The sequence below is a fragment of the Cylas formicarius genome, unplaced genomic scaffold (genome assembly GCF_029955315.1).
Source record: "Cylas formicarius isolate icCylForm1 unplaced genomic scaffold, icCylForm1.1 PGA_scaffold_1__22_contigs__length_36826433, whole genome shotgun sequence".
NCBI lineage: Eukaryota > Metazoa > Arthropoda > Insecta > Coleoptera > Brentidae > Cylas > Cylas formicarius.
Genome location: NW_026844264.1, coordinates 11,497,857 through 11,525,124, shown reverse-complemented (window position 1 = coordinate 11,525,124; position 27,268 = coordinate 11,497,857). Strand labels below are relative to the sequence as shown.

Sequence of the window (27,268 nt, the reverse complement as noted above, 5' to 3'; positions counted from 1 at the left end):
TAATTGTTCATATTTAAGAGCCCTTTGATGTGCAAAAAAAAAATAGTTAGATCGTTGTAAGTAATTAACACTCTTTTCTTTTGTATAAATCTTGACGATTAAACAACAGGTGTAGAAATACATTTTAATTTTCGATTTCTTCATCCTAACGAAAAGCCGTTTTTTTTTTAGTTTTTGTTATGAGCCCTATACAGCATATGCGGGTATCTTTGCAGGAAAATCAGCAGTAAATATTTTGCAGCTAACTTTGATTGATATCGTGATATATATTATCATATATTTAAGGAAAATAATATGAGTCATATTTGTTCCACTCAAAAAAAAATGCAACTTTGCTAGCTTTACAATTTTTGGGACAACCTGTGTAGTATAGAAAATATTTTTGCTTAGGCCATATTCACATAAAGTATCCCACTGTACGAGGTCGATAAATCAAGTAATGAGATTGAAAAACTGGAGTTTGAACTCGCTCAAATCATTTGGTTGTCATCAATTCAAGAAACCGTCTATTATCAGGTTTTTCCTGAGAATTTGTTTACTTTTCGCAAGGTCAAAGGGATATCAGGAAAGAAAATTGCTTTGACTTTTTGGAGTCGATTAAAAATGACCATTATTTTATAGAAACCAAGCACCAGAGCATGGAGATCTACACTTCAACCTCTCCTGCTGATTTATTTTTTCAATATTTACGGGATCAACAAAAAGTTTCCGCCTCAAACGGCTCGTTTCTTTGAAACGAAACCTCAGGGACAACTGGGTGTTCCTTCTCACACAGCAATTTCAATAAACAGGTTTTTGGCCAAAACATGCCTCCTTATTCGCTTGATTCGAGTTACTTTTCTCCTTCCCGATATTGAAAATGTACGTCAATGACAGTCGATAACATTTAAACGGCTGTAGCCGACCAGGTGAAAGTTACTCCTGTATCAGATTTCCAGTACTGCTATAAAGAGTTGAAGAAACACCTGCAGCGCGGTGTGGCAGCAGAAAGAAGTTATTAACTGGACGCGCATGCGCGGTAGAAATATGTCTCATTTTTTAACGTTGGTTCGCCTTTAGTCGACATAGCTTTTCAACATTTCCCTATAAATAGTAGCTCCAAAATGAAAGATTCTTGGAGACAGAATTTAACGAAATAAATAACACTGTGAATGAAATTAAAATTTAATATATCATCGCAGTCCAAGAGATTTATTTCCAAACAACAATAATTATTAACTATAATAAAGTACTTTAAAAAATGCTTATTTTTCTAAGGTATGCTGAGCACAAGGTGCCCTGCTACTACGTTTCCGTCCTTAACCTCATTGAATATGACCTCTCATCTTATAACTGCAGTCAAAAGATAAGCGAGCTAACATTTATTCTAAAGAGCAACGAAACGAGCCATTAAATCGAATAAATCTGTTGTAACTTTCAAACGAAAAACGTTTTCAATTTTTAACCCTAGAGCGGATTAGGTATTATTAACGTTGTCTGCGATACACATTACCAATTCCATCAGTCACGACTAATCTCCAGACGGGCACTGTTATTAGGACGATCAATGAAAGCCCAATGTTGAATGACATTAGCTATTCAAATCGTATTAAAGGATAAAAAGGACTTGATATGATTAACTTCTAAAAAACTTTTGGTCGCTAAATATTTTAATGGCAAGACATTGACACACTTTTAATATACAAAAAATAAATTTCTAAGCTAAATAAGTGAAAAACAAAATACATCATAAAATAAATAATATTTAACTAAACATCATATTTAATGTAACCCTAATTAACATTAAATTGATGGGTTTCGAAACGAATACTTTACTCACATAATGTAAGTATTGCTTTAATACGAATTACACAAGTAAATGGTGATACATCGCGTCAAGGTATATTAGCGATTTGTGTTTCTATGGTTTGGTTAGAGTCCTTTTCATACGGAAAATGTGGCCATAATACAAACTGTTCAAAAAGTTTTATTTCTAGGATATGTGAATACTGCTATAAAATTACTTTTATGCAATAGAGGTTATCTCAAAAGTGTTACCCCATTTAAGCAAAGCCCATTACGATCAAAATACACAACAAAGGTTTATGGTACTTAAACTTCAAGATTTAGTTTCACCACACTTACACTTATCCCGAAAAAACTTAAGAATATTACTATGAGGGCAGTAATTATTTTGAAGGTAAACTACAACTAAATTACAATAATTTGAAGAAAACAAAAACGTGATGAAGAATTGATGATTTAGTGAGGGAAATCTTTTGTCTGGAAAAATTTCCTTGTGTGAATTTTAAAAAAAATTAAAGAGAGGTTTTCGAGTGAAGGAAGCAGTAAATTGTAAGCTTAAAAAGCGTAGTAGAAAAAACATTTCTGAAATAGAGCAGACTTATGTTAAGGAATATTAATAAAGTGGAAATCCTAATTCGTTATTATTTGATGTGATAATCTTGTGAGTAAACACAAGAAAATAACCATTCGTCTATTACGGCCATTCGATAAGTAATTAAAAAGTTAAGATAAAATATAGTCTATCGATACTCCTTGCTGTAGATTTCGGTTCCATATATTTATGTATTGAAAATTGTATTACATTTTGACATATTGAAACATACATTTACTCTGGTCGTAGAATCCAAAAATACCATAATATATAGGGATTTCACTAAACAAAAATACAACTTTGGTAGCTTTACAATTTTTTAGATTACCAGTGTGGTATAGAAGCAATTTTAAAAGGTTACCACAATAAAATCTCTACACATTCGAAATATAAAACGATCTCAAAACCTTGCATATTGGTCGCAATATTCCGTACCGTGTAGCATGCATAATCCTGTATATGTGAATTACAAGGTAATTTGGAAATGTCAGACATATACTGACACACATATAGTACACGACATTTTGCTATACCGTCTAGCACAAGACAATAAAAAATAATAAATCCGGCATTAACCTACAAACATAATCAAGTGGAAATGTGGCATAACCGGATTTCAAAAGAATTCATTTAGCTCAAAAGCGTTTTGTTTTTATTGATTTGGAAATGCACAAAAAATGGAATTGAAATGCTAGAATCACAATAAATAATTGTAGTTCAGTAAACTTAACTCTTTTAGTACGCTTCTAAAATAGAAACACAGCAACGACATTAAAAACTTGAGATTTCATCTAGGTTATAAATTTTTTAGGACAATATTGGCCACGCCTCTTTTACAACTTTTTACGTTTCAGTTAACTCTTGAATCTATGTTTCCCTAGCTCAACACTCAACATAACACAAATTTAAAAACATATTACACAAATACCGTTCAAAATGAAAACTCTTGACTCCAAGTTTATGTATACAATATAACTAACCACTACCATATCATTCATATCTGTGATTGGGATACTTAATTGTACTCGCTTCTGCTTTCGTACTATGAAGCTTCCTCTTCTTACTCGCCTTCCTACTTTTTTCGTGCACTTGTCTTTCCACCCTATCGATGTGGTTTAAATGGTTAACAATATCGCGATTATCCCATTGCGATTGGAAATCGTCCTGATTGGACTTTAGGTTAGTAACACTGGCGAAGCTGTTACCGAAAGGAGAGTTTTCGAAACTATTAAACGTGTCATCGTTGTAACCCGATTGGAAAGTTTGATGCACTGGATCCCCGTAGGAATTGACCGCCCCTGGACTATTGTATGACGATCTGCCAGGCTCGTGTTCCAGCGGATGGTCGCGGATGTTTGGCAACTAAAAATAAAATCACAAAACGAAATATCAGTATTCAACTTGTTATTTACAATCCAGCACACACAGCACAATTCAAGGTCATCATGAGCTCCCAAGTTCTACAAATAACTAGTGAAATCTGTATAGCTTGTTTTATTATTCATAAGTTTTGTAAATAGTGCTTCAGAATAGGTTTGAAAGAGCTCTCAAATATTGTGAAAAGGCTGAAAAGTGGCATTTTCTATAGGGCTTTGTATTCTTTGTTTGTATCAGAATCATTTTTCATCAACTTTTCGCATTTGTACTTTCATTGATGAAGTTAATTCTTTTATTCTAGACATAGGCTGAGCAATCGGAAAAATCAGTGCTCCTATTTTTTTTATAATCCTCATCTAGTTAGTGTTATCTCAGTTTCACATTTGCATTCTCATTGATGTGATGATGTGATTTTAATGATAAAGTATACTCTTTAAAGACAATCCAAAATCTGTTTAGGAAATCGAAAGAATTAAATGGTTGTCATGCTGGAAGTACATGCATAAACGGAATACTTACTCTAAAAACCTAATAGACAAAGACAAAGAAAGGAAGAGCGGTGCATTCTGTATGGACTTACGGAAAGCCAGTGCCACTAAGCAAGACTTGTAGAAAACTCTACTAGTTCACCTTTTGTAACAGCTATAAAAAAAACAGTACTCCAAAACTGCTAGCGAAATAAAAGAAAGAAGGAATGTATCCGAAGTGTTTCATACCACAAAAAAGTTAAGACAACGTTGTTCATTAAAATTAATTTGAACAGCTCCATTAATTAGTAAGTGTAACGACAAATGCTTACAAATATGAGATGGTATCCTATATACTAGTTTATATGCTGATGACCAGGACGACAAGCGACATGAAAATTTAGAATACAATATAGGGAGTGGAAATTAACGATAGGTGCGAATAAAACTGAGTACATGTCTGTTGGAAAAGAGGAAAGAATCGCACTAGCTTAGGGGTAACTTCATCTTCAAATACAAGAAGCCGGGTCAACATAGATAACAAAAATAGCACAAGCCAAAAGAGCGATCTGGGAGCTTAATTCAATGCGATGGAACGAAAACATTACAAAAAAAAAAACGAAAGTACTATCTATTACACAATAATACCAGAGAGACAAACCGGGACTTTACGCCCTTAAAATGGATTATTGGAGAAGCACAACAGCATTGAATGTAAATGGGTCGGAGGGTGTGACCACTTTGAACAAATTGAAGAAAATTACTAGCCAAAGATTTGGAAATAGATTCCGCCAGAAATAGAAAGAAGAAAGTGTGGCAGACTACCGCATTGTTGGAAGAAACAGACTTTTGTTTTTTTGCGTATAACCTGAACACCTGGACATAATAGAAAAAATGCCTGAAATAAAACTTATAGTCCTGGATCTCCTGCGTCTTTGGGTTCAAGAATTGTGTCAATCGAGTTAACAGTTTTCGCGAAATGGTTCTTTTTATACAGCCAAAAATGACGACAAAAAATTTTTCGAAAATTTTGAAAAAATATTTGCCGATTGTACCTAGCTTTAACAATTCGGGTGCAAAGATTGAACTCGTACCACCCTGCCAAATTTGAAGCTGCAAATTTCGGGCACTTAACACCATATATCTCGAACACCCTGGACAATATACTTCTTCTTAAGGTGCCATATCCATTTCACTGGATGTTGGCGACAATTCTGGCAAATTCTTCGCGATCCTTTGCGGCTCTAAAAAGTGTGTGGGCATCAAGACCGGTCCAGTCCCTAATGTTTTTGAGCCATGAATTCTTCTTTCTACCGATGCCTCGCTTTCCTTCTATTTTTCCCTCCATGATGAGCTTAAGGAATTGGTACTTTGTATTTCTGAAGATGTGGCCCAGGTAAGCTGCTTTCCTTCGTTTAACCAGTTGCAACAACTCTCTCTCCATCCCATGCGCCTCAGGACTTCGTCGTTGGTGGTGTGATCTGTCCATGCGATTTTGAGCATTCTCCTAAATACCCACATCTCGAATGCTTCCACTCGATTCATAGTGCCAGCCTTAAGGGTCCAGACCTCGACGCCATAAAGTAACACCGAGTACACGTAGCACTTTATGAAGCGGTAGCGTAGTCTCAAACTAAGACTCTGGTTGGTCAGTATGGGTTTCATTTTTATAAACGTCGCCCTAGCTTGTTCGATTCTACCACGAATTTCCATATCTGGGTCTAGGTCCTCGGTTATCCAGCTACCAAGATACTTAAATTTAGAGACCCGCTGTATCCGTTTTCCTCCAGTCGAGACGTCCAAACGCACATCTGGTGTTCTGCTTATGACCATGACCTTAGTTTTTTCAACGTTAATCTTTAGGCCCGAGCGTTCTCCCGTCGCAGATATTCTATCGACAAGGCGTTGTAGTGCTTCTTGACTTTCAGCAATAATTACGGTATCATCTGCGTAGCGGAGGTTGTTGACTGGGAGACCATTGATCTTTATGCCATCATCCGTCTCAAAAAGTGCTCGGTCAAATACGGAATCGGAGTATAAGTTAAAAAGAAGAGGAGACAAGACGCATCCTTGCCTTACGCCTCTCTCTATCGGGAAACTTTGCGTGGTTTCATTTCCCACCCTTACAGAGGCTGTCTGGTTCCAGTACAGGTTCTTTATAAAAAAAAGATCGCCCTTATCCACTCTTTTCTCCTGCAGTAGACTCATTAGTTCTGTGTGGTTGACACAGTCAAATGCTTTTTGATAATCTATGAAGCACAGAAAGACGTCTTTTCGTTGATCTCGGCATTTTTGGAGTAAGATGTTCAAGCTGAAGAGTGCTTCTCGTGTGCCGAATCCCTGCCTGAATCCGAATTGGGTGGGCCCGATTTCTTTTTCACATTTGCCATAAATTCTTCTATGGATTATTTTAATGAAAAGCTTTAGGACCTGGCTCATCAAGCTGATCATTCGGAACTGGTCGCATCGATTAGGGTTAGGCTTTTTTGGTATAGGCACAAAGACTGATTGTAGCCAGTCTTGTGGTATTTGGCCTGTACTGTATATTGTGTTAAACAGTTGCACTAGGATCTCAATATTCTCGTCATCCAACAGCTTCACCGATTCCATATAGATATCGTCCGGTCCCGCTGCTTTTCCCTGCTTTCCTTGCTTTCCTTGTTTTATAACTTTGGACAATATACGAAAATGTTAAATACAAGAGTTTTAGCACCCTCTATGAGCTAAATTGACGCGTGAAGGAAACTGTCGACTCAATGATAACTTTTCACTAATAGTCAATTTTCCTTCCAAATCAATTTTTAGTTTCTTGCAAATATCGGCACACCCGGTATATTTTTCAAAAATTGTCAAGAATAGGGATTTTTGGCCACCGATATTTCGCATCCCCTAGTTCAAAAATTTTTTCGATCCGCTCGTCTGGAATTGCGGACTAACAATAAGTAACATCCTGTATTACCAACCAACCAAAGCAGCTAATTGCAATGGTTCTTTAAAATTTGGCCCACTTAATCATCTTTCATATATTCCAAGAACTCAATACATATATCAACAGAGTGGCTCACAGCGTATTGTTTAAAATATTCGCATAATTACTAACTACAGATACAGAAAATATTATACAATAATTACTATGACGTTGCGATTACAGATTTTTCACACGCGGAGATAATTAACAACTCTTTTTAGGCACCCGCAAACCGGGCGACGACTCTCATTATTGTTAGATTAAAAGCGATTTGCAATCAGGAAGATCGCAGTGAAAGGTCACTATCAACCAAATCATCCGACTAAACGCGATTCGGATGAAAGTTATTAATGAAAGTCGTACGCGTTTACAAAACTAGTTTTGCAACGTCCACGTGATTTCGAACCGACAATGAGCGTGTTCTTTGAAAATTAACAATCGCGATGAAAGTGTGTTCAAGTTATCTTTTCAGTAGTAAACTTCTACCTAGGCTAGACTAATATGATGAATACTGTAATTAAATACTATTTTTACTTAGTTTTTGAATAGTACATTTCTATGTTCCTTAAAGTAAATTGTACACTGCGTAATCGCTTCTATTTATTATTCACTTCGACAACCTTTCAACATTTTTTCAATAATGGTGTCCAAACATTCTTAATATCTAAAAAGGGTTTGCAAAAACACTTGGGATTTTGGACAATGACTGTACTGCTTCTTTTTATTTTTTCCTTCTACAATGTGGTTCTTTAGTTCACCTAAAGAGAACTGAAGAAATACCAGATAAAGTCAATGGGACTCCAAAACATCTCATTTTTCCAAATAAACATTCCAATGAGTGTACTACTGACACCAAATGGATATGGATAGGAAACAGCTTCTGCAAAATGTTGTGTTGCTTTTTTTACATTTTGAAATGATTTTGGAAGTTGCATAACTTATAACCCAAATGAGCGGGTAAATCAGTTATAGAGTCTAAGTATAAGTATTTTCTTTTATTTGACTGGACCTAATAATGTTTCTTATAGTTCCGATAGAGTATCTGGTTGTGTCCTCAATCCAAACATTTCCAACGCAATATCGACCAATATCAGCAACTCAAAGCGGAATGTTGTCTTTAAAATTGTTTTAAATACATTTTTTTCTTTGTGGTTTTCTTGCATATCAAAAACGGGTAGATTAAATTTTTCCATTTGAAGTAACAGCAATGCGACGTAGTCTGTTTTGATGGCACTGTCAACAAATTAAGTTATTAACTCGGTTATAATGATCCCGAAGTGGATTTAAATTAAGGTCGGTGCCCCCTATTTGGTTATCATAGAAGAATTCCAATACGACATAGTGAAAATCTCATCTCTTCATGTTTAACATAAAACCAGTCTGCGCCTAGTTTATGACCCACAAATATTGAATAACAACAATCATACAAATAACCGCAAAATCAGAATTTAATGCAATATTACTCGCGGTGAAGGTGTGTAATTTCATCTTGCAACCGTTGTTTTTACGCCGCGCCCGTTTCATTGTTCTTTTGCCAAAATATTTTCGCCCGACAGAATGACCATTGTTAAATAGCAATGTATTGCATTTTCGGAGTATACCCAAAAGTCTTACGCAGTTATTTGACACTTAAATTAGAAAATTAGCACAGTAACAAGACTGACAAAAAAGCAACAGCAATTATTATTATATTATTAATTATTACACTTATCATTAGTATTATGCCAAGAATTCCGAGTTGACCTACCTGTGTTTAAAATTAGAATTGTAGTTACTTTCCGGCAGTTGCTGAGTTGCTTCAAGTTAAAGTTAAAAGTGAAAAATATACCGATAAGAAACTTTAAAAAATGAGGATGAAAAGACTGCAATCAGAATAATACACTCGTTTTAATTAAAATGAACAAATATCTACTTTGGACGAAATAACTTTGATGGAAATTATCTGCTGGTGATGACGACATTTGAGAGCAGTCTCTCATGACGTAACTTGGATAAATGAAGGATATACCGTTTGTTAAACATAGCAGGCTACAAATTTAAAAAGCACGGGGAAAACTTTCATGGTCCACTGGAGTAAAATCACCGTCAGAAAAAGGTAAAAGACTAATAATTACTCACATGATAGCACTAAATAGATTTGTCATTGGAGGCTTACTATCATTTCAATCAAAAGTGGCTGGAGACTATTATGAATGTTGATGTTTCTGAAGACTATGTGCAATGCTAGATGTGAATGACATCATTCATTGGCCCACTTTAAATAAGAATTTCAGAAAGATATGCTGAAAGAGGTAACCTCTTTGTACGAAATTTGTTGTCAGAGGGTTACTAGCAAGGCACAACACCGCTTTTACAATGAATATATAGTGGATTGGGAAAAAAATTATAAAGTTTATTCTGTTTATCCATTTTTATAGTATTATTACTTCTATAATAAAAAAAGTTTTATTAACTTGTTCTTTGAATAATATAATATCTCAATTATCTTCCCATCTCTATAATTATATTTATGTAATATTAATAATAATAATGTTAATAATCATAATAATAATAATAATAATGATAATATCAATAATAATAATAATAACGTTTATTATTTAAGGTACAATATAAAATGAAGTAGGATAAATAAAGGTAGTATCAAATTCTTGCCCAAGGCACAATAAGATCTTTTAAGAATATATTATATATGGCTGGAAAACTTTAGTTGTGAGTCAACAAATTAGCCTAAGCTTTTAGCGCTTTCAACAACCTGGGGCAAAATGTTATTACTCCTTACTGAAAAATCTCTTGATATTTCATTAACGCTGCTTTTGCCGTTTTGTGTAATCAAGCTTTGGCATATACGCATCCATACATATTTAACGCGTGTCTCTATCAGCTTTTACGACCATTAAAAATAATTTTTAATCTTATTCTTAAAACCAAAAGTAGAAAAAAAAAACAGAAATTAATAATTATAGACCCATGGCAATCAGTAAAATTTTTGAAACCATTTTGTATAAATACATCCTATCTCATATATCAGAAGTAATACATCTAAACCATCACGGCTTTGTGCCTAGACCAACTTAACAAGCCAAGCTTACTTAAAATACTGAGTCTATACAATAAACAAGTAGTAGTGGTATGTGCATCGTACCTAAAAAGAATAATGTATAAGAATAATTTGTCCGGCTTTCAGGTGTTCCGCAGGTTTCGAATCTGGGTCCACTGATTTTCCTTTATTTAATAAATGACCTGCCAAATATTCTTCAGAATCCTGATTTGGAATTTTTCGCAAAAGACTATAAATTTTAGAGGGTTTAGAAGACTGCCTTCTACTCCAAAAGAGCACAAGAAGAAACGGATTCAATTTTCAACAAATAAAAACTTTTGAAACCTTGTACAACTCACTAGTAGTAAGAAGCTTACTTCAGTATGCTTTGTTTGTCTGGCCCCCTTTATAAAAAATATACTGAGGTAATAGAAAAAATTCGGAAGAAATTTTTACACTTTGTATACTACAAAAAACATGGAATATACATATTTGACATACCATATCAAAATTTACTTCAAGAATTTCGTTATGAAACGCTAGAATCAAGATGGAAGAAATCTGCATTAACGTTAGTAGCATAAGTTTCAACTCTAACCCCTATTTCACAAATAGAAGTAGCATTTTTTAGTTAAATAGACTCCGCACCAATATTGGTTAACACTCTCCACTATTCCGGATGTGTAGTTTAGCAAACAGTTTAAAAAACAAAATGGGCATTTTTAATTGTACTTCCACCAATTCATTCAAAAACCACTTACAAAATTAGCATTTGAAACCTAAATTATATGGATTTAGTGGTGTTGTATATTTGCTAATGCGCTGGTGTTTTTTTGTTTTTATAGAAGGCATTTAGTTTCATTTTTTTCTCTTTTTGCAATAACGTGCTTGTAAATAAGTTTGTTGATTGCAATTAAATAAATAAAAAAATAAATAAATCTAATTTTATACTATTTATTGCTGGCCTATAAAGTCATAGAGTAAACACGAGCAATATATGCAATGTATGCAAATTAGTTTGACCCTAATTTAAGGACGATTCGAGGAGTGTAGTTCTTAAAAACTGAAATAAGGAAAGTCAGCTATTTAACGAAACTTTACGATATAATGTTTAACTTATTCACCTGTTTAGTGGTCCCTGCCATTGCAAATTTACATTTTATTGCCCCCTCGCATTAATAAACATATTATAAAACGACTTACGTTCAAGAATTCTCCGCGCTTGTTGGTCTCGTAACTCGCACCGGCCCCAACACTACCAGCACTACCGAAATTGGCAACTTTGATCTCATTATTCTCCGACAAATAGTGAACCAACTGATCCAAATTCACGTTGTATTTCTGTTTATGTAAATTCGTTTCGTGTATCGTTCCTGTCATCAAAGGGGTAACAACCTCGCTGTCAAACTTGTAGCCCCCTGTGGTGATGGCTGGGAGATTGACTTCGAAGTTATCCAGGTGCTTATTGGTGTCCAAATCGATGGAAGCCACTTCTACGGACGGCTGCAACTTAATTTCGTAATAGCTTCCTTGATTCGGTATAGGGAGAAACGAGATGCCGTGATCGACATTGGGGAGTGAATGTTGGGTGTGATCGCAGAAATAATGATGGTTGATTATCTTCGCGGGAGTGCTGTTGAGAATTCTGGGTTTATGGGACGGCACGCGTCTGAATGAGTGGTAGGTCGGTATTCTAAGCACGGAGACCAGGGACCTGTGCTTCCTAGTGTTGCTGGAAGCGTCGGTCGGCGAAGTCTCTTCCGACGAACACACGACGCAGAAGATTAACGAGATCTGGAAACAAAATTACAAGCCATCATGCGCTTTTTGTGCCGTCTGGTGTAGCTCCAAACCGGATTTTTCGGAAAATTGTATTAATTCTATTGGCTATTAGCAGTTTTTAATGCCTATCGCAAATAGGTTTGAAATGCACAATAACTTATTATCCGCGTTAAGCTAAGCTTGAAAGCTAAGTCTGAAGGAACTAAAAAAATGATCGATAAATAGCTAGCCTATAAAAATATTTTGAAAATGCAACATCGCCAGATTTTTTGAAAAAAATGTACTATAACAAATTAATTAATTAAAATAAAATTTAATGCGTTCTGTCTTATAGTATATGTCTTGGATTTTGACGTCAATTAAAAAATAACCTCCCGACGTCATCTGATCAGTAGCTAATGTAGGACAGAGTTTCAAGGACTGACTTTTAAGGTGTTAAGCAGATAGGGATTAAATGTATAATATATAAATACTAGTACTAGTCGAAAATTTTATGACATGATATACGAATTATCAATAATTACTTAAATAAGAACGTTTTTATTGAAAAACTAATTCTTTTTAACTTTCAGGTTTGCCATTAGTATTAATTGCAATGAGACATATATTCACTATTGTCCAGATGGTTAAATTGAAAATCACTACAATTTTTCTTTCATTTACTGTTAACAATATTCTCTATAGAGTATATTTACGTTTTTGTAAGTAAAGTTTCTAGTTTAAACCTTCATGATTTTGACGTGATAACGGAATAATTAGTGATATACTCGTCAGAAACTTTTTCGAAACACGGCGTAAAATAGTTTAACACTGCCACCGACATTAGCTGATATGTAGACGACATCTACCTGACTCTCCCCGGTCTGGTCCCTTTGACGATATACTTTAATACACACTATACAGGCCCCAGTCAGACGCTACGTTTCGTTGATTGCTGTTTTATTAGTAAATTGCATTTACATTTCTTACGATGAACTATGTACAGAAATCGCCACAGAATAGCGAATGAAATATCCATTTACGACCGCGTGCGTGTAAAATTGTAAATTTTAAATCGGCGAACACGAATCTAACGCCCATTTGGTGTTGCGTTAGATCGCTTAAAAAATTCAGGATCGTGATTATTCTCATGAATTTGCTTAATGGATTTCTCACTACTCACGCAATCGTGCAACATATACTACCTGCAAATTCATTTTAAAAAAAGTTTTTCCTTTGAACATTCCCTTTTAAAGCAAATTTTGAAACCAGCGGCGATCGATTGACGAGAGCTATGTTTCTTACGGCGCAAGAAAACAAATTAAAGTATTGAAATATTTCCCAAACTGGAATATAATTTAGTTACAGTTAATGCAGCACAGTTAACGTCTAGCGCGTCCTTCGGTGTCGGTTCGGCGAGCTTCGGAGTTGTTCGTTCGCTAGTTCGACTGGGAAAACCCGAGGCACCGGCGACGAACACCCAAAAGCGGCCGAAACATTTATCCAAATAAAGAGAGAGGTTAAAAATTAAATTACTTTTGTTAGTTATCTATATAAGTGGTTTCCACTATACAGTGTACTTACAAACAAAAAAAAATAACAGTTTACAAAATAAAGTAGAGGTTACTGAAAATCAAAATAAATAAGAACTAAAAGTTCAGATTTTCAAGAAATTATATATTATGTCTAGACAAAACCGTGTCTTTATCAAATGACATTATCAAGTGACATTTGATAAAGACACGGTATTGTCGAGACAATTGTCATGTCATAATATATAATTTCGTGAAAATGTGAACTTTTAGTTCTTATTTATTTTGATAAATGCATTTTTATCAAGTAAAAGCCACCTCAGTTCAATTAGAGGTTACTGGACATGATATAAAGAACAACAATTTACGCTATTGTTTAAGCCTTAAAAAACTTACAACTTCTATTAAACGATGAAGGTGTAGGTAGGTAGTTCATTGGCTCCTCAGGGATTTTTATTTTACAATTTGACCTTCTAAAATAGGTGTCTTTAAGTAATGGGCGCTGTTCTTTTCTAGAATTTTAATTCAATTTCAATTTCTTCCTACGTTCTATCCGGATAACTACTTAGGTAACTTTTACTTTTCGATTCTTGGGTATGCTAGGTAGCTGGTTAATTTTTTTGCAAAATCCAAAATGTCCTCAAAATAAATCATATTGCTTATTGAATAAATTTAAAAATCATCAATAATTTTAGCTAGTAGAACAATTGGGCACACGTTTTTATTAACCTTTAAAATGATTCTTGATAATCACAGTGTGCAATTTTCCAAGTAAAATTTTACTACATACACATTTATGATAGATTTGACTCTTTGACAGATGTATTTTAAAAACATTGTAATGTAAACAAATCATAATTATTGTCTATAGAGGAAAATTCTTTCTCCATGCTGCCCCGAACGAGCCACGAACACGATACGATTTGGACAAATGAACATTTGGACAAATACGGCCATCTCAAATGTTTCGACCGCTTTCGGGTGTCGTCGCCGGGGCCTCAGGTAATTTGGACAAATGCACATTATAGCATTTGTGGTTCTCCCGTTCGACTGCGACAATGGGAGGCGATATAGAAATATAAAAGTGTTGTAGATTCCCTACTAAATATGGAAACCTTTTTCATCAGTGGCACCATGAACCAAATTTAGGTTTAGAGAAAAGTACTAAAACTGCCAGTGCTTCCTAATGAATCCCTAAAATAAAAAAATCAAAACGTGACAAAAGCAAAATGAAAATGCAAAGAAAACAGTATCATCAAATTGAAGAGAGAAACTTCATATATAGAGGTTAGTTCTTCCTGGTGAAAGGTATTAATTTTCCTTGATGTTATCGGTAAAATTAAACATATATCTAAGAATTATGTGTTATTTGTCTAAAAAATAAAATTGTGGTGCAGTTGAGCTCGACTTTAGCGACAAAGTTTCATACCTCTTTTTTTCCAATAAATATTAAGCAAATGTCAAAAACACCTATTATATTACTCACTACAGTGTGGCTGTTTACTAAAGATATAAGGTTTTTTATCTATTATCTTTTCGTAATTATATAAAAAAAATAACTTGCATTGTGTTAAATATAATAATAAGAAAACAATATTTTCTACTGATTTCGAAAATATAAAGTTTGCGTATATTATCGATAATCATTTTTCCAATGTTCACCTAAAATTTTAGGTGAAAAAATCAAATCTGTCTAATTAGTTAATATTCATTAATTTGCAATGACATAGATGTGACTTTTTATTTATAGTAATTATTTTTGAAAAATGGGCAACAAAAACAAGCTTTTCCTCAACTTCTAAATAAAAAAACTTAGTTTTATTTATTGCATATGTTCAACATATCGCTCATTATTATATATGCAAATTTGAATTTTCCTTAAAAATTTCAAAATATATTGCTTTTCGATGCAGTTTTTCCTAAGTTATTGGTAGTGTTGGGGCGGGTCAATCGACCACATTTTAATTGACTGTCAAATTCGATCAAAATGTTTCAAATAACGTCTTGTAATTATAGAGTGTTATCTCTCCTTATTTAATAATAATATTATGTTTTTTATAGTAAATTAGTATATATTTGTGATGTTCAATTGACCTATGACCTTCTTTAAGGAATATCCGAATACGATACTTAGGGGAATCCCAATCAAAAATATCGACTCCAGTTAGTTCTCAATGACGCGACTGCGACGTAACGCACAATATAAATAAATAAATATAAATTTCATTGTATTTTTAAAATTTGATCGGTCAATTTTGCAACTCTATTTATTGAACTTTGATAATACACTTTGTTTTTCAAAAAGCCCTATAGAGATGCGCCTAATCGATTGAGACAGGGGCTATTAGTTGACCACTGTAAAGCCCCTCTACTGCCATTCCAAAAGCGAAATCTTTCGTTCACATAGTTTTTTATTTCATTTAGATTGTCGTTTTTTGCCATATAAGTTCAATAAATAATTGCAAAAGAATCTCTTTCAAAAACAGTTGCTCTATTTCATTTTGAAAAAAAATTAAGTATCTAATTCCATTTAAATTTCCCTTAAAAATAAGAAGACCAACAATTCTATTTCTTATCATGACACACCAAACATAAAAAGAAGCTCGTTCTTGAATTTTAACAACTTGCTTATCTTGTATTTTGTGAATGGTATATTTTAATTTTGAATTGAGCATTGTGAATTTTCTATTCTATATCTAAATTTTTTTCAAACAAGTTAAAATATACTGGATGTGATATTTAAAACAATGCAAATTATGCTGTTTTGATAGATTTGCAACTCTTTTTTTTAATTCTATAATTACTAAAAGATAGTAGATAAAAAAACACACATTTTGTATTTAGCATTTCTTTTAACATTTCAAGATTAAGGTGTAGGTATAACGCAAAATATAAACAACACCCTGCAAAAATATAAAGAGAATAAAAACCATTTCGGCATTATATTCAAGGATATAATACTCTCAGCTTCAATTTACCTATGTTTTGGGGTCTTGGTTCATTTTTCCACAACATAATACAATCTAAGCAGGTGTAGACATAACAAACAGCATAAAGGAATACAATAAGAAATAAAATGTATTTTTTTGAAAATTCTATTCAAATTTGGAACAACTGTGTTGCAGACACAGTATAATGGTACGTGGGCCCCGACTGCACCATTTTTTTAATAGTTTTCTCTATAATTAGAGAGCAAGAAACACTTTAGTTTGCCAACGTATCTAGCCATTTTGTAAGACTAATCAGTGGCGCCGAAGTGTACAAATTTGTAAAAGCTCTTTGGTAGGCATTTTTTCCTTACTTGGTCAACGTAATTCCGCAGCCATTGCCTCTGGCAACCTGCGAATTAGTTTATTAAAAAATCAATCACATACATGCTTTCTAGACTACAGCTTTCGGTATGACTCTAATTGCTGTTTGCCGTTATTCCCACGGCAGATAAATGACAATTTTCATGGAAAAATCCAACTTTCCTTTAGTAGGAACGCGCTCAATCGCCACTGCCGACTACCGAAGTCGTATCTTTATTTCTCTCATTTATTATACAGCGACTGTTTATTATGTTATAAATTTTTGGAATAGTAATCCGGGTGTCGTGAAAGCGACTGCTGAAAATCGAGGTGCGTCAGATTTATTTGACGACGATGAGCTTGATTTCGTTTTTAATCAAATTGAGAGGTCAACAGGACGCTTAATTAACCTTTCGATTTGAAATTTTAGTCGCAAGACCTGACCATTGAATACAATACTTTACATTTTTTGCGTAGATCTAGAGAAAAGATGTATACAGTAACCATATATTCTCTTGGCTAATATAATACATTTTTCCTTATGTCACTTTCCACTTGAACGCTTTGTTTTCACCATACAGGGCGTCAAAATTAACTTTTTGAAATGCATGTTTATTTTAATATAGCAGGTGGCATTTTGGCATATCTTGTTGCAATCTGGTGCGTATCACTCTCTTATTAAAAACAGTTTCTTTATGATTTTTAACAAAAGTTTATAAAGTATTAATGAAAACAAATATGGTGTTTCAGTCTTTGACTACTACTATTGACTTGTTAAAATTTTAATTTGAAAATTCCTTTAAACATACAACACAAAACTAATTCTTGAAAAATAATACATTACGGAAAAATCTTTAAAAAATAAATTTTAAAATGAAAACAAAAACAAAATAATCAGTAGTTGGTGAATGAAACAATAGAAGAAGTAAATAATATTACTGTATTAATTAGTTAACAGTTGGCAGTTAACAACTTCAGTCAACATTCTTACATTCCAGTAAATTCCTTCACCTAAATTTTATTTATGAAACACTGGAATAACAGCACTAAACCCCTTTTCTAGTATAATTTTGTTAACAGAACCAACAAAGGCAAGCTGGGAAGTGACCGAGCGAGTCTTTGTATCAAAGGAATTTTTGACGGTGTTTTAATTAGATCATCTCTTTGTTCTTATTATTCAAATTCTTAAGACAAATGGAACATCTACCATTACCATAATCAAAAGATTTCCTTCCCAAAACTAATAAAAGCCATTTACAAGCCAAACTTGGTCCCAATTTAAGCAATAAAATATTCTTACATTTTCAAATCAAAATCTGTTTGAATCTTGAATATTTTGGTAACACAATTCAAAATCACTTAATGAATATATTACAATTTCTATTGTTATTTAAGTAATTACAAGTACATATATTTGTTTCATCTCTGCTCCTTCCGCTCTTGTTCGATCGACATTAAAAAAATCGTCTCTTTATTACCCAATAAATTACATAAATCTGCCAGGCAAGACGTAATTACTTTTTACCGTATTTTGCTTCCGAACCATCCGCGTCGAATTCTAAATCATAACTCTTTTTCTGCCGTCCCATTCATTTTCGTTTCTTTCCGATATATAGCTGACAGAGAAAGTATTCCTGCCATTTGCGCCAAAACGTATACAATCTAATATGTCCTTTTAAAATATGGCATTTGCCGATTTTTACTCTCGCGACCAACATTCCATTTGTGGACAGGCTGCAACTTTCTCGTACATCTTCATACAATTACGATATTTCCCTGCTTTTCTTTTTAATCGTTTATCATTGATATATTTGTCTTTATTGTTGTTGTTGTTGTTTATATTTTTGAGAAAAAATATATTTTTTCTGTTGTACTCTTCTTACAAACTTTACAGGGTGTTTCAAAAAAAGAAAGTAACCATTTTTGTGATATCAACATTGTTCCCATTCTGCTTCGTTTTGTAGCTACAGTTACAGTTTTTCAAACTAGTACATATTTTATTACAAAAAATATTAGGACAATAATTAAAAAAAAACTGCTCGCCACTGACTTTTTTCGTCAATAGCAAAATTACGATGGCTGTTTACTATCTATTAAAAGCTACCTCTTGAACGTTTGTTGATTTAGATTAGGTATTTTTATTTTTTAAAGATTTTAAAGGTATTTAATTTAAACTAAAATTATAGTAGGTGGTGAAAATGGCTACCTGCAGCTTCACTACAAGCCCTCAGTCGTCGGTGTAATACGAGCACAAATACGAGAATTTTGTCAAGATCTGCTGCAGCAATCAATCGATATGCATGGCAGTGATTAATTTGTGCAAACCCTTTTTGTAGTGAAATATGTCTAGTCTAAATAACTTGTACCCTCCAAATTTTATTCAAGACGTTTAGGATAAATTTGGAGGAAACCAAAATATATGAATTCTTTAGCTACGAAACGAAGTAGAATCGGACCCATGTTCATATAAAAAAAGTGTTATTTTTACTTGAGATATTTCCCCTTCAGTGAGAGCACATGCTTTTTGAAACACTCTGTATAAATATAAGCAAACCAAAAAATCACATTCAAAGTCGATTTCTCATGTTGTGGTTGAGAAAATTCAAATGCAATGTATCGCAATTATATTTAAAAAATGCTTAAATATTCAACAACTCAGGGGTTACGAATAGTAAAAGTTCCGAAAACACATTGTAGGTCGCGTATTCGTGTGCAGTTGAATTTATTAATAATTAAACATAAATTTATTATTTTGAAAGTCTTGCCCGGAAATTTAAAATCAACTTAACGGAAAATATTTCGTCAATATCCAGCAAAAAGTCAAAAATGGCCCACCATATACAGCTGTATATAAATTTCAAATGGGGTTATAATAATCATATCGCAACAAATTTAGGACAATTTCAAATTTAACTTTCTTTTGAAGTTCTGACTTGATTTGCAAAATATATGCTTATCGATTGATATTGTAGCTTAAATCTTCAGAAACTATTAAGGAAAGTCCAGTTTTATACTTAATGATCACCACATTCTGTGTCAACACTATTAGGTGTCTTAAGGCTCAGCATTTTTTTTTATTCAAGTCAATCGTAACAAATTTAGTATATTCCAAAAAAAATTAAACAAAATCAAAACCATTAAATGATTAAAAAGTCAATATCGGGTGTTTCCTCCATTTGTCTTTATAAATTATAAACGATATCGACGCTTCATACTTTGAAGAAAATATTCCCTGATAATAATAATAATAATCATAATAATAATAACAATAATAATAATAAAGGTCTTTATCTCCAATAATCAAGTCAATAATAAAGAAAAATATTAATCAAAAAAATTAATTTAGAAAAAGGCAAGGTTCAGTTCAGTGACGTATCACTAACCTGTTCTTCTACCTAACCTGAAAACTTAAGGCCTAAGAAATGCACCGGGCAGATGTGACAATTATGAAAAAGTATCATACACAATATTATCTCTAATCTTACATTGAGGAACAATAACCATTAGACAATTTCGTTTATTCGAACTTACAAATATATAGAAGATATAGAAAAAGTGGTTTATTAGTTTTTGATGCAGTTATCATATCTAATTAACTTAAACAAATATTATACAAGTCGTGATTAAGAGTTACCGGCGTCTGTGCCGATTCCCTGGATAAAATGATAAAGAAATTTGTGTGTCATCGGCATAACAATGACTTGAACACGAAAGACATGACTTAGAAAATTTTGAAATATATATAGAGAAAAGGATCGGGTCGCCTTTATTGAGATATAAGAAAGAAGATATTTTGGACTCGCATGTCACTGCTTGAACCCTATTGCTAGAATTTAGATTTACAGAAGACCCCATGTAATGTAACACTGCGGTTAGTAAAGAATGATCGAACGTATCAAAATCTTTTGAATAATCCAAGAGAGTCAGGACAGTAAGTTTACCTTCATCTAGGACTTTGAAAATATCATCAGTAATTTTCAAAAGGTCAGTTGTTCAACTGTGTCCATCTTTAAAACCTTGGTGTTGTTATACAAATACTTCTGAACCTATGAGTTTTCAATGATTTTGGAAAATGTTGGGAGAATACTGTTAGGCCTGATATTGTTAAAATTCGTTGGATTTCGTATTTTAGGCAGAGGAATGATTAAGGCTTTTTTGCATTGATCGGGAAATATAAATTTTTGTCAACCAAAAATGTTTTGTGTGTGATGTGTGGAAATGTACGGGGAACACAAAGTTTATTTAACGGGATATCGATTCCATCCACCGATACAGCTTTAATTTTAATATTATTTATCATGTTTAATAATTAATTCATTATTCGGCAAGATATTAGGCATGTTTGTTAAGTATGAAATGTTCTATTATGTTTAGGTCTAGATGGAGCGGAGGCAAGTCAAGGTTTCAATATTCATCTCATTTAAATAGTTTTGTACTATTCTTGTAATCTGGCAAACAACTGAGGTAAAGAGATTAATAAAAAAACAAGACGCCGAGAAAAAATGTGGCAAATATTGAGTATAAAACTGGTTTTTCTTAAAACACTTTATATGTGGATAAAACTTAAGTTTAAAAAAAAACGATTTTATTGACGACTTTTGTGAAGATCTAAGCATCAATTTAAAAATTAATATATCCAATTAGTGTCAGCAGTTCGCGAAAAAGTTAATTTTGAACTTGACCCAAATTTTAGTGGTTTAATTTAATTTATAAATTGTTCAGAAACGAACTGAATTTAATAGAAATAGTACAACTTCAAATGTTGACTGGTTTGTACTGGTTAGTTTGGATCGTCAATCATTAGTCTTCTGTCCATGGACCGATAATAGTAAATCAAGTTGTTGCTGTTTATTCATTCTGAATACCTAGCGCGCCACACTAATTAAAACTAAACGACCAGTAGCAATATTTATTTCACGATTTATTTAAAACAAATTTTGACTAGAAATCCTATTTGTTTATGATCCAACTAGTTTTGGTTAATTTTTGGTAGAACAATGATGGAAATAACCAGACATTGGGATAGTTTATAAAATAGACAAATTAACACCTAACCGTAATTTATTACTATTAATCAATCAATTGCAAAACTTCCTATTGACCCAATCAAAATCCCTTTGTCTTCCGGGATATAAATTTTAAGGGTCAACTGAAACAAAAAAACTTGTTATTTGGAAAATCATACACCATAAATTTGATTGCTGTTGCGGTATCGAAATAATAAACTTTGTGTATTTATAACCAAGGCTGTTTGTTTTTGCAATACTGCTACTATTGCATGCCATAATTTTGCAAATATTTCTTTAATTTCTTCAGTTAAAAAAAAGTGTTTAAATTAATACTTAATTTTTTTTAGAGGATTGAAATATTGTAATACTAAAAATTCGAATTTAAGTTTATCGCTTTTGAAAGAAAATAAAAACCTCGGTCGGCAACTAAAAAAAGCAAGGATTGAAACAGTTAATGCGTATTCGATTTTATATGCAAATTTAACCGGCATTTAACATTAATAAGTCAATAACCTTTACTGCTGTAATCGAACAGTTAATATTAAAATCACAGCCCGTTTTCGCCAAACTAAAATGATAATGGTGACGATCAGATGTATCTTGGGAGAGTCAAGTTGCAATAATAACTGAGTAACAAAGGCGGTATGAAAGTGTGAAATTATTATTACAAGAAAAATAATACAGTATTGAATAATATTTATCAACCTGCGGATGCGTCAACCTATTTATACAGAGTGTTATTTAACGCGTGTTGCTAATTCTCTGCTGCTCCTTATTAAGAGCTCAAAGATCCTTTTAGCAATTATTAAAATTTGCGGTGGTTGTTATGTGTACATACATCACCACGGTTTACAAGAAAAATGTCCGCCACAGCCTTTCCAAAAAAAAACTTGTTATATATCTAACAGTTTATGTACATTTTTTGCTATCTCCTGCATCCACAATGTCGATGTTAATTGCTAATTATCATCTAATACAATAGACTCAAAATTTCAACAAAATCGGTAATCCTATTATTTAGTAACGCCCTGTATCGGATGGGACAAATATTTGTCCATTTCCCCTTGATTATGCCCGCAGCATTCGACAAATGCCGAGCGTTATGTTTTTTCACCAGTGAAAGCATTCGCATAACTCTCATTATTTTCGTTAAACAAATAAATAGGTAACCTTTGTATTGTCGAACACGTAACCATGCAGAAATCTGAACAATCTCCGATAAAGCAGACAAACATTACTTCCTCAGAAAAAAAACAACAGATAATTTGGTTCTACCCTGATAGTTTTCGGACCAAAAAACTTTCCATCGGAATGCATGATTTATTGAGTCCCAAAATAAAGTTCCTGGAAATTGTAATTTGATGACGAATGTTTAATTTTTTTCCTTACAACGATTTCGTTTTATCCAATTTGAATTGTGTATTTTTCTAGATACTAGGTCTCAGATTCCAAATTCCAATTGTTCTAAATGCTTAAACGCCAACCAATTAATTTTTCTTCATCATTAACTTAACTTGAAGCACTTTCTATGACAAAAATGCCTCCCCGCTCAGTTGAATAATTCTTCATTCGATATTCGCTAATTCCAAAACGCGTTTCTACTGCCGATTGGGATTTCTATAATTTCTAATTCCAAGTTCCGATAATTTTCTCCGACCCATTTAAAAGTGACAGGGATAGATGCTTCAGCATTAAAACGCAAAGAATCTAGCAATAAAATTGTGGTTCAATGATATAGTAGCTTATTATATAGGTTTGTCCAAGAATTAACAATTAAAGCTGATTTGAATTTCAGTCTTTTTCGCGCCCTAAAAGAAGAAGGAAAACTCCTTATGTACTGTACTCTATATTTACACTATTTACAGAGGTCAGAAACTTGACCCCCAATTGGTCGTAAAAAGTCAATAGTACAACAGATGAGAAGGTAGTTTTGAGAAATTTTAAGTTATAGAAGTTAAAAAAAACCTTTTCTTGGTATCTGTTTGTTTCAAGATATGATATAAGAAAAATAACAGTTTCCTACATTTAACAATAATAAATAATATTTTATTATGAATATATTTAGGCATTTCATCATAAAAATATTTTATTTTATTATCTGAGACAATGGACAAAGTACTATAGCAATACAAATTTAGAACATAATGATAAAAAAATATCGTAATCGACCTCATTTACTACCAGATAAACTATTTTGAGTTTTACAATTATATTATATTACAAAGGCTAAAGCAGAAAGGCTTGTAGATGTCACTAAGTGCTGGAGGTTTTGTTGTAAATAGTGCTTTCAAATCTTGATGCTTGGTCTGATACAAAAGTTTTGAAGAAATGGCTGGTCGGTTCTGGTGACGTTTGAATTCCCTACGTATGGCTGATTGTATGGAATCACGTTCTATTTCGCTGTGTCCGACTACTTAAAACGATATTTTCAATTTCTTTTCCTGCTGAAATGAACTTAAGTAGGTTTTGACGATTACACCCTTGGTAGTTACTAGCAAAGACTGTAAATATTTATTAAAGCAACAGCAGTCTCCTAAATACACCTCTTTCCTTGGAACTCAGACCACATGAACACCACATTGTACACCGTGAAGTTATAAGTTGCTAATATTCGTTTATAAAAGAGCGCATTGTTGGTTGAATCGCACGGAACCAGTAATACCAGCTGAAGGTCAAAATTGACACAAACCAATTTGCCATTAGACTCTGATACCTTGGCTTGAACATTGCTTTTTTCCCGCTCAGGCTTCTTTTGACTTTCTAAATTTATTTTTTCAATAGTGGAGGCAATATGATAAAACATATATAAACAGCAATGGTCCTTTTTTAGATTATGAATTCCCAAGTTATAATTTTCGTTAAAAAGCTCCAGAAACCTTTCTTTCACCTACCTCTTCACACTGTTTATAATGTATTTGTAACGTTTATTGACGAGCAAAGATAATGGTGTTAGTTCCTGATCTACAATAGTGAGATGGAAGAGAGTGAAAGCTTCCCTCAGCTTTTCATATTTTCAATGGGACCTGGAGTCCTAAGTCCAAAGTATTTAAAAACATCGTTTTGCAAACTTTGACCTTCTGAGTGGCACAGTTCCTTTGGAGTTCTTAGCTCTGGTTTCAAAGCGAGTTACTTTACTTGTGTTACGCTATTAAACAAGCAATTTGCTACGATACGAGTAATACAACAACTAAATAACTTGAGTGTCTTGTTTTGCATTTTTACTTAAGCAGCATTCCAGAGATGTGTATTTTGACACTTCTTATAGGATTGAGGTGGCGATATAATTTTATAATCAAAGAGAATCAAACACAACCAAAATTTCAAACACCCACATCACATAATTTCTATGACACCCTGTATAACTATTTGTATGGCGAAAAGTTCGGCTTCACTTGCTATGAACTTTTTCAAATATTTCTTTTGGGTGTAAAGAATGAACTAGAAAAATCTTCTAGCTAGCTGCTGAACGAAGGTAGCTAATAAATGCGAAGCTCATGGTATATGTCACTTACGTACTTAGTTCACCGTTCTGACCGTTTGACGTATTATTACGTAAATATTATTTATTTGCGAGCATATGTGCTGAATAAATTGAATCAATAGGAAACAAAGATGATTTATAACACTTCTCTTTTGAACGATTCATATTGTTATGATCCTGCGGTACACTTATTCATAAACGACGGTTTCGTGTGTTGGTCCATTTTCTTTAAAGCCAATACTCTTTAAACATTGCACATTATCCAAGAATGGCATTATTAATTGCTTCTCGAACCGCCAGCATACGGCCGTATTTGTTATCATCTTCCGCACTTGTTAAAAGTTATTTATCGCTGCACATTAATTATAATAACGCACACTATAATGGAACGTTTTGCACAATTGGAAATCGCAATCGCCATAAAGTTTAGCTAGACGATATCACCTCGCCCTTTTGCCATAGAAAGTATGCGTTAGTACGATTCGTTTTAAAAGTTTTCAAAAAGATATAGAGTTAATGCGGATCTTAATATGGCGCATTCGACAAATTGTCGATAATTACGCAGAAAGCAAAAGAAACTTGACCGCATCGATTTGCTTTCATTAATTATTAATTACACGTCGCTTATTAAGGCTGCTATTTAATCGAGGATTTGCCGTAAAATGTACCATTCCATGATTTAATTGCTTCTAATTGATTTTAATTGTCATTTTGTTTATAGTTGATACGTGATCTATCTAAATAAATTAGTCATGCAGAATAAAAGATGCATCGCTCTGAAAATGGGACTCTTGATGTGGAAATCGTAATATTATTTGGTCGTTCGAGTTTTGTATTTTATGTTTATTGCTTGGTAAAGTTTTTTTGGATAGTTTAAATGATCTGGTCATAATACATTTGATGAATTGAATTTTTGAAACAATTTAAGACAATACCATCATTTTCGCAATTAAAAATATTAACGCGTTACTGAAAATGTTGGAAATTATCTTTTAGATTCTGAAATGACCTCCAGTAAGCGTAATTACCATCTTGAAACCGTTTTCTGCAGAATTTTCTCATATTTTAACACTTAGAGTGAACACTGTTTTTATCTCTAGAAGGAAAATGTTGGGGGTGCTCCAATATTTCCTGAAATAAACATCGATAACTCCAAAATGGCCATAAAGATTTTAATATACCTAATAATCCGATCCGAATATTATGGAAACTAAACATTGATAATGATAAAATGCAACAAAATTGATTGAAAGGAAAATGAAAGTCAAAATCAATCTATTATAAATGTTCAAAGTGCTTCCTATAATTATTTATGCGTCGTGTATTTAATACGGCTGTACTAATCTTAGCTCTTTAAAGATTGGCTACATCATTTTAAATACTATCAACCATATTTTCAGGGGTACTAGTTCGAGTTTGATAAATATATCTTTTATTCTACCCCAGGGGTAAAACTCCGTTACGGTAAGGTCTGGAGACCTGGCAGGCCACAAAAACAAATTGCCCCTTCCTATCTGGTCTGGTCTTAAAAATTGCTAACTTCATGAAAAAAGTGTGCTGCAGCCACATATCTCTTCTTGTTTCTAAAGGAACGTTTTCTAATAAATTCGCCAAGTGGTTTCTAATAAAGCTCAAATAAATTTGGCCATTCACTTTACCATTAAAGAAAAATGGTCCTATAACCCGATAACCCAAAATATCACGTCAGACGTTCACACTCCTCCGATTTTGATAATTTACTTTACGCATCCAATGAGAATTCACTGGCGACCAATAATACATATTTTGTAAATTTACTCCTCCATTTCTCGAAAATGTAGATTCCTTGGTCCAAAATATTCAATATAATTTAACCAGTTAAAGTAGTCTAATCTCCTATCAAAATCAGTTTCTAAAAGAGTCTGATGTAATTCAATATCATTAGGTTGTAGATAGTGGTCTGTTAGAATTAGGTGTACCGATGTTTCAT

The 27,268-nt window shown here is 33.1% G+C and overlaps 1 protein-coding gene across 1 annotated transcript in view; it reads right to left on the bottom strand.

Annotated features, from left to right (window-relative positions):
- Nucleotides 1–1,637: 1,637 nt before the first annotated feature.
- Nucleotides 1,638–27,268, bottom strand: part of LOC132696539 (uncharacterized) — a 28,376-nt gene continuing 2,745 nt past the window's right edge. Inside the window, exons 2-3 of the mRNA XM_060661424.1 lie at nucleotides 11,430–12,020; nucleotides 1,638–3,739 (exon numbers count right to left, since the gene is read on the bottom strand). Coding sequence (XP_060517407.1) covers nucleotides 3,368–3,739; nucleotides 11,430–12,020 — 963 coding nt within the window. The 3' untranslated portion in view covers nucleotides 1,638–3,367. The remainder of the gene's footprint in view (nucleotides 3,740–11,429; nucleotides 12,021–27,268) is intronic.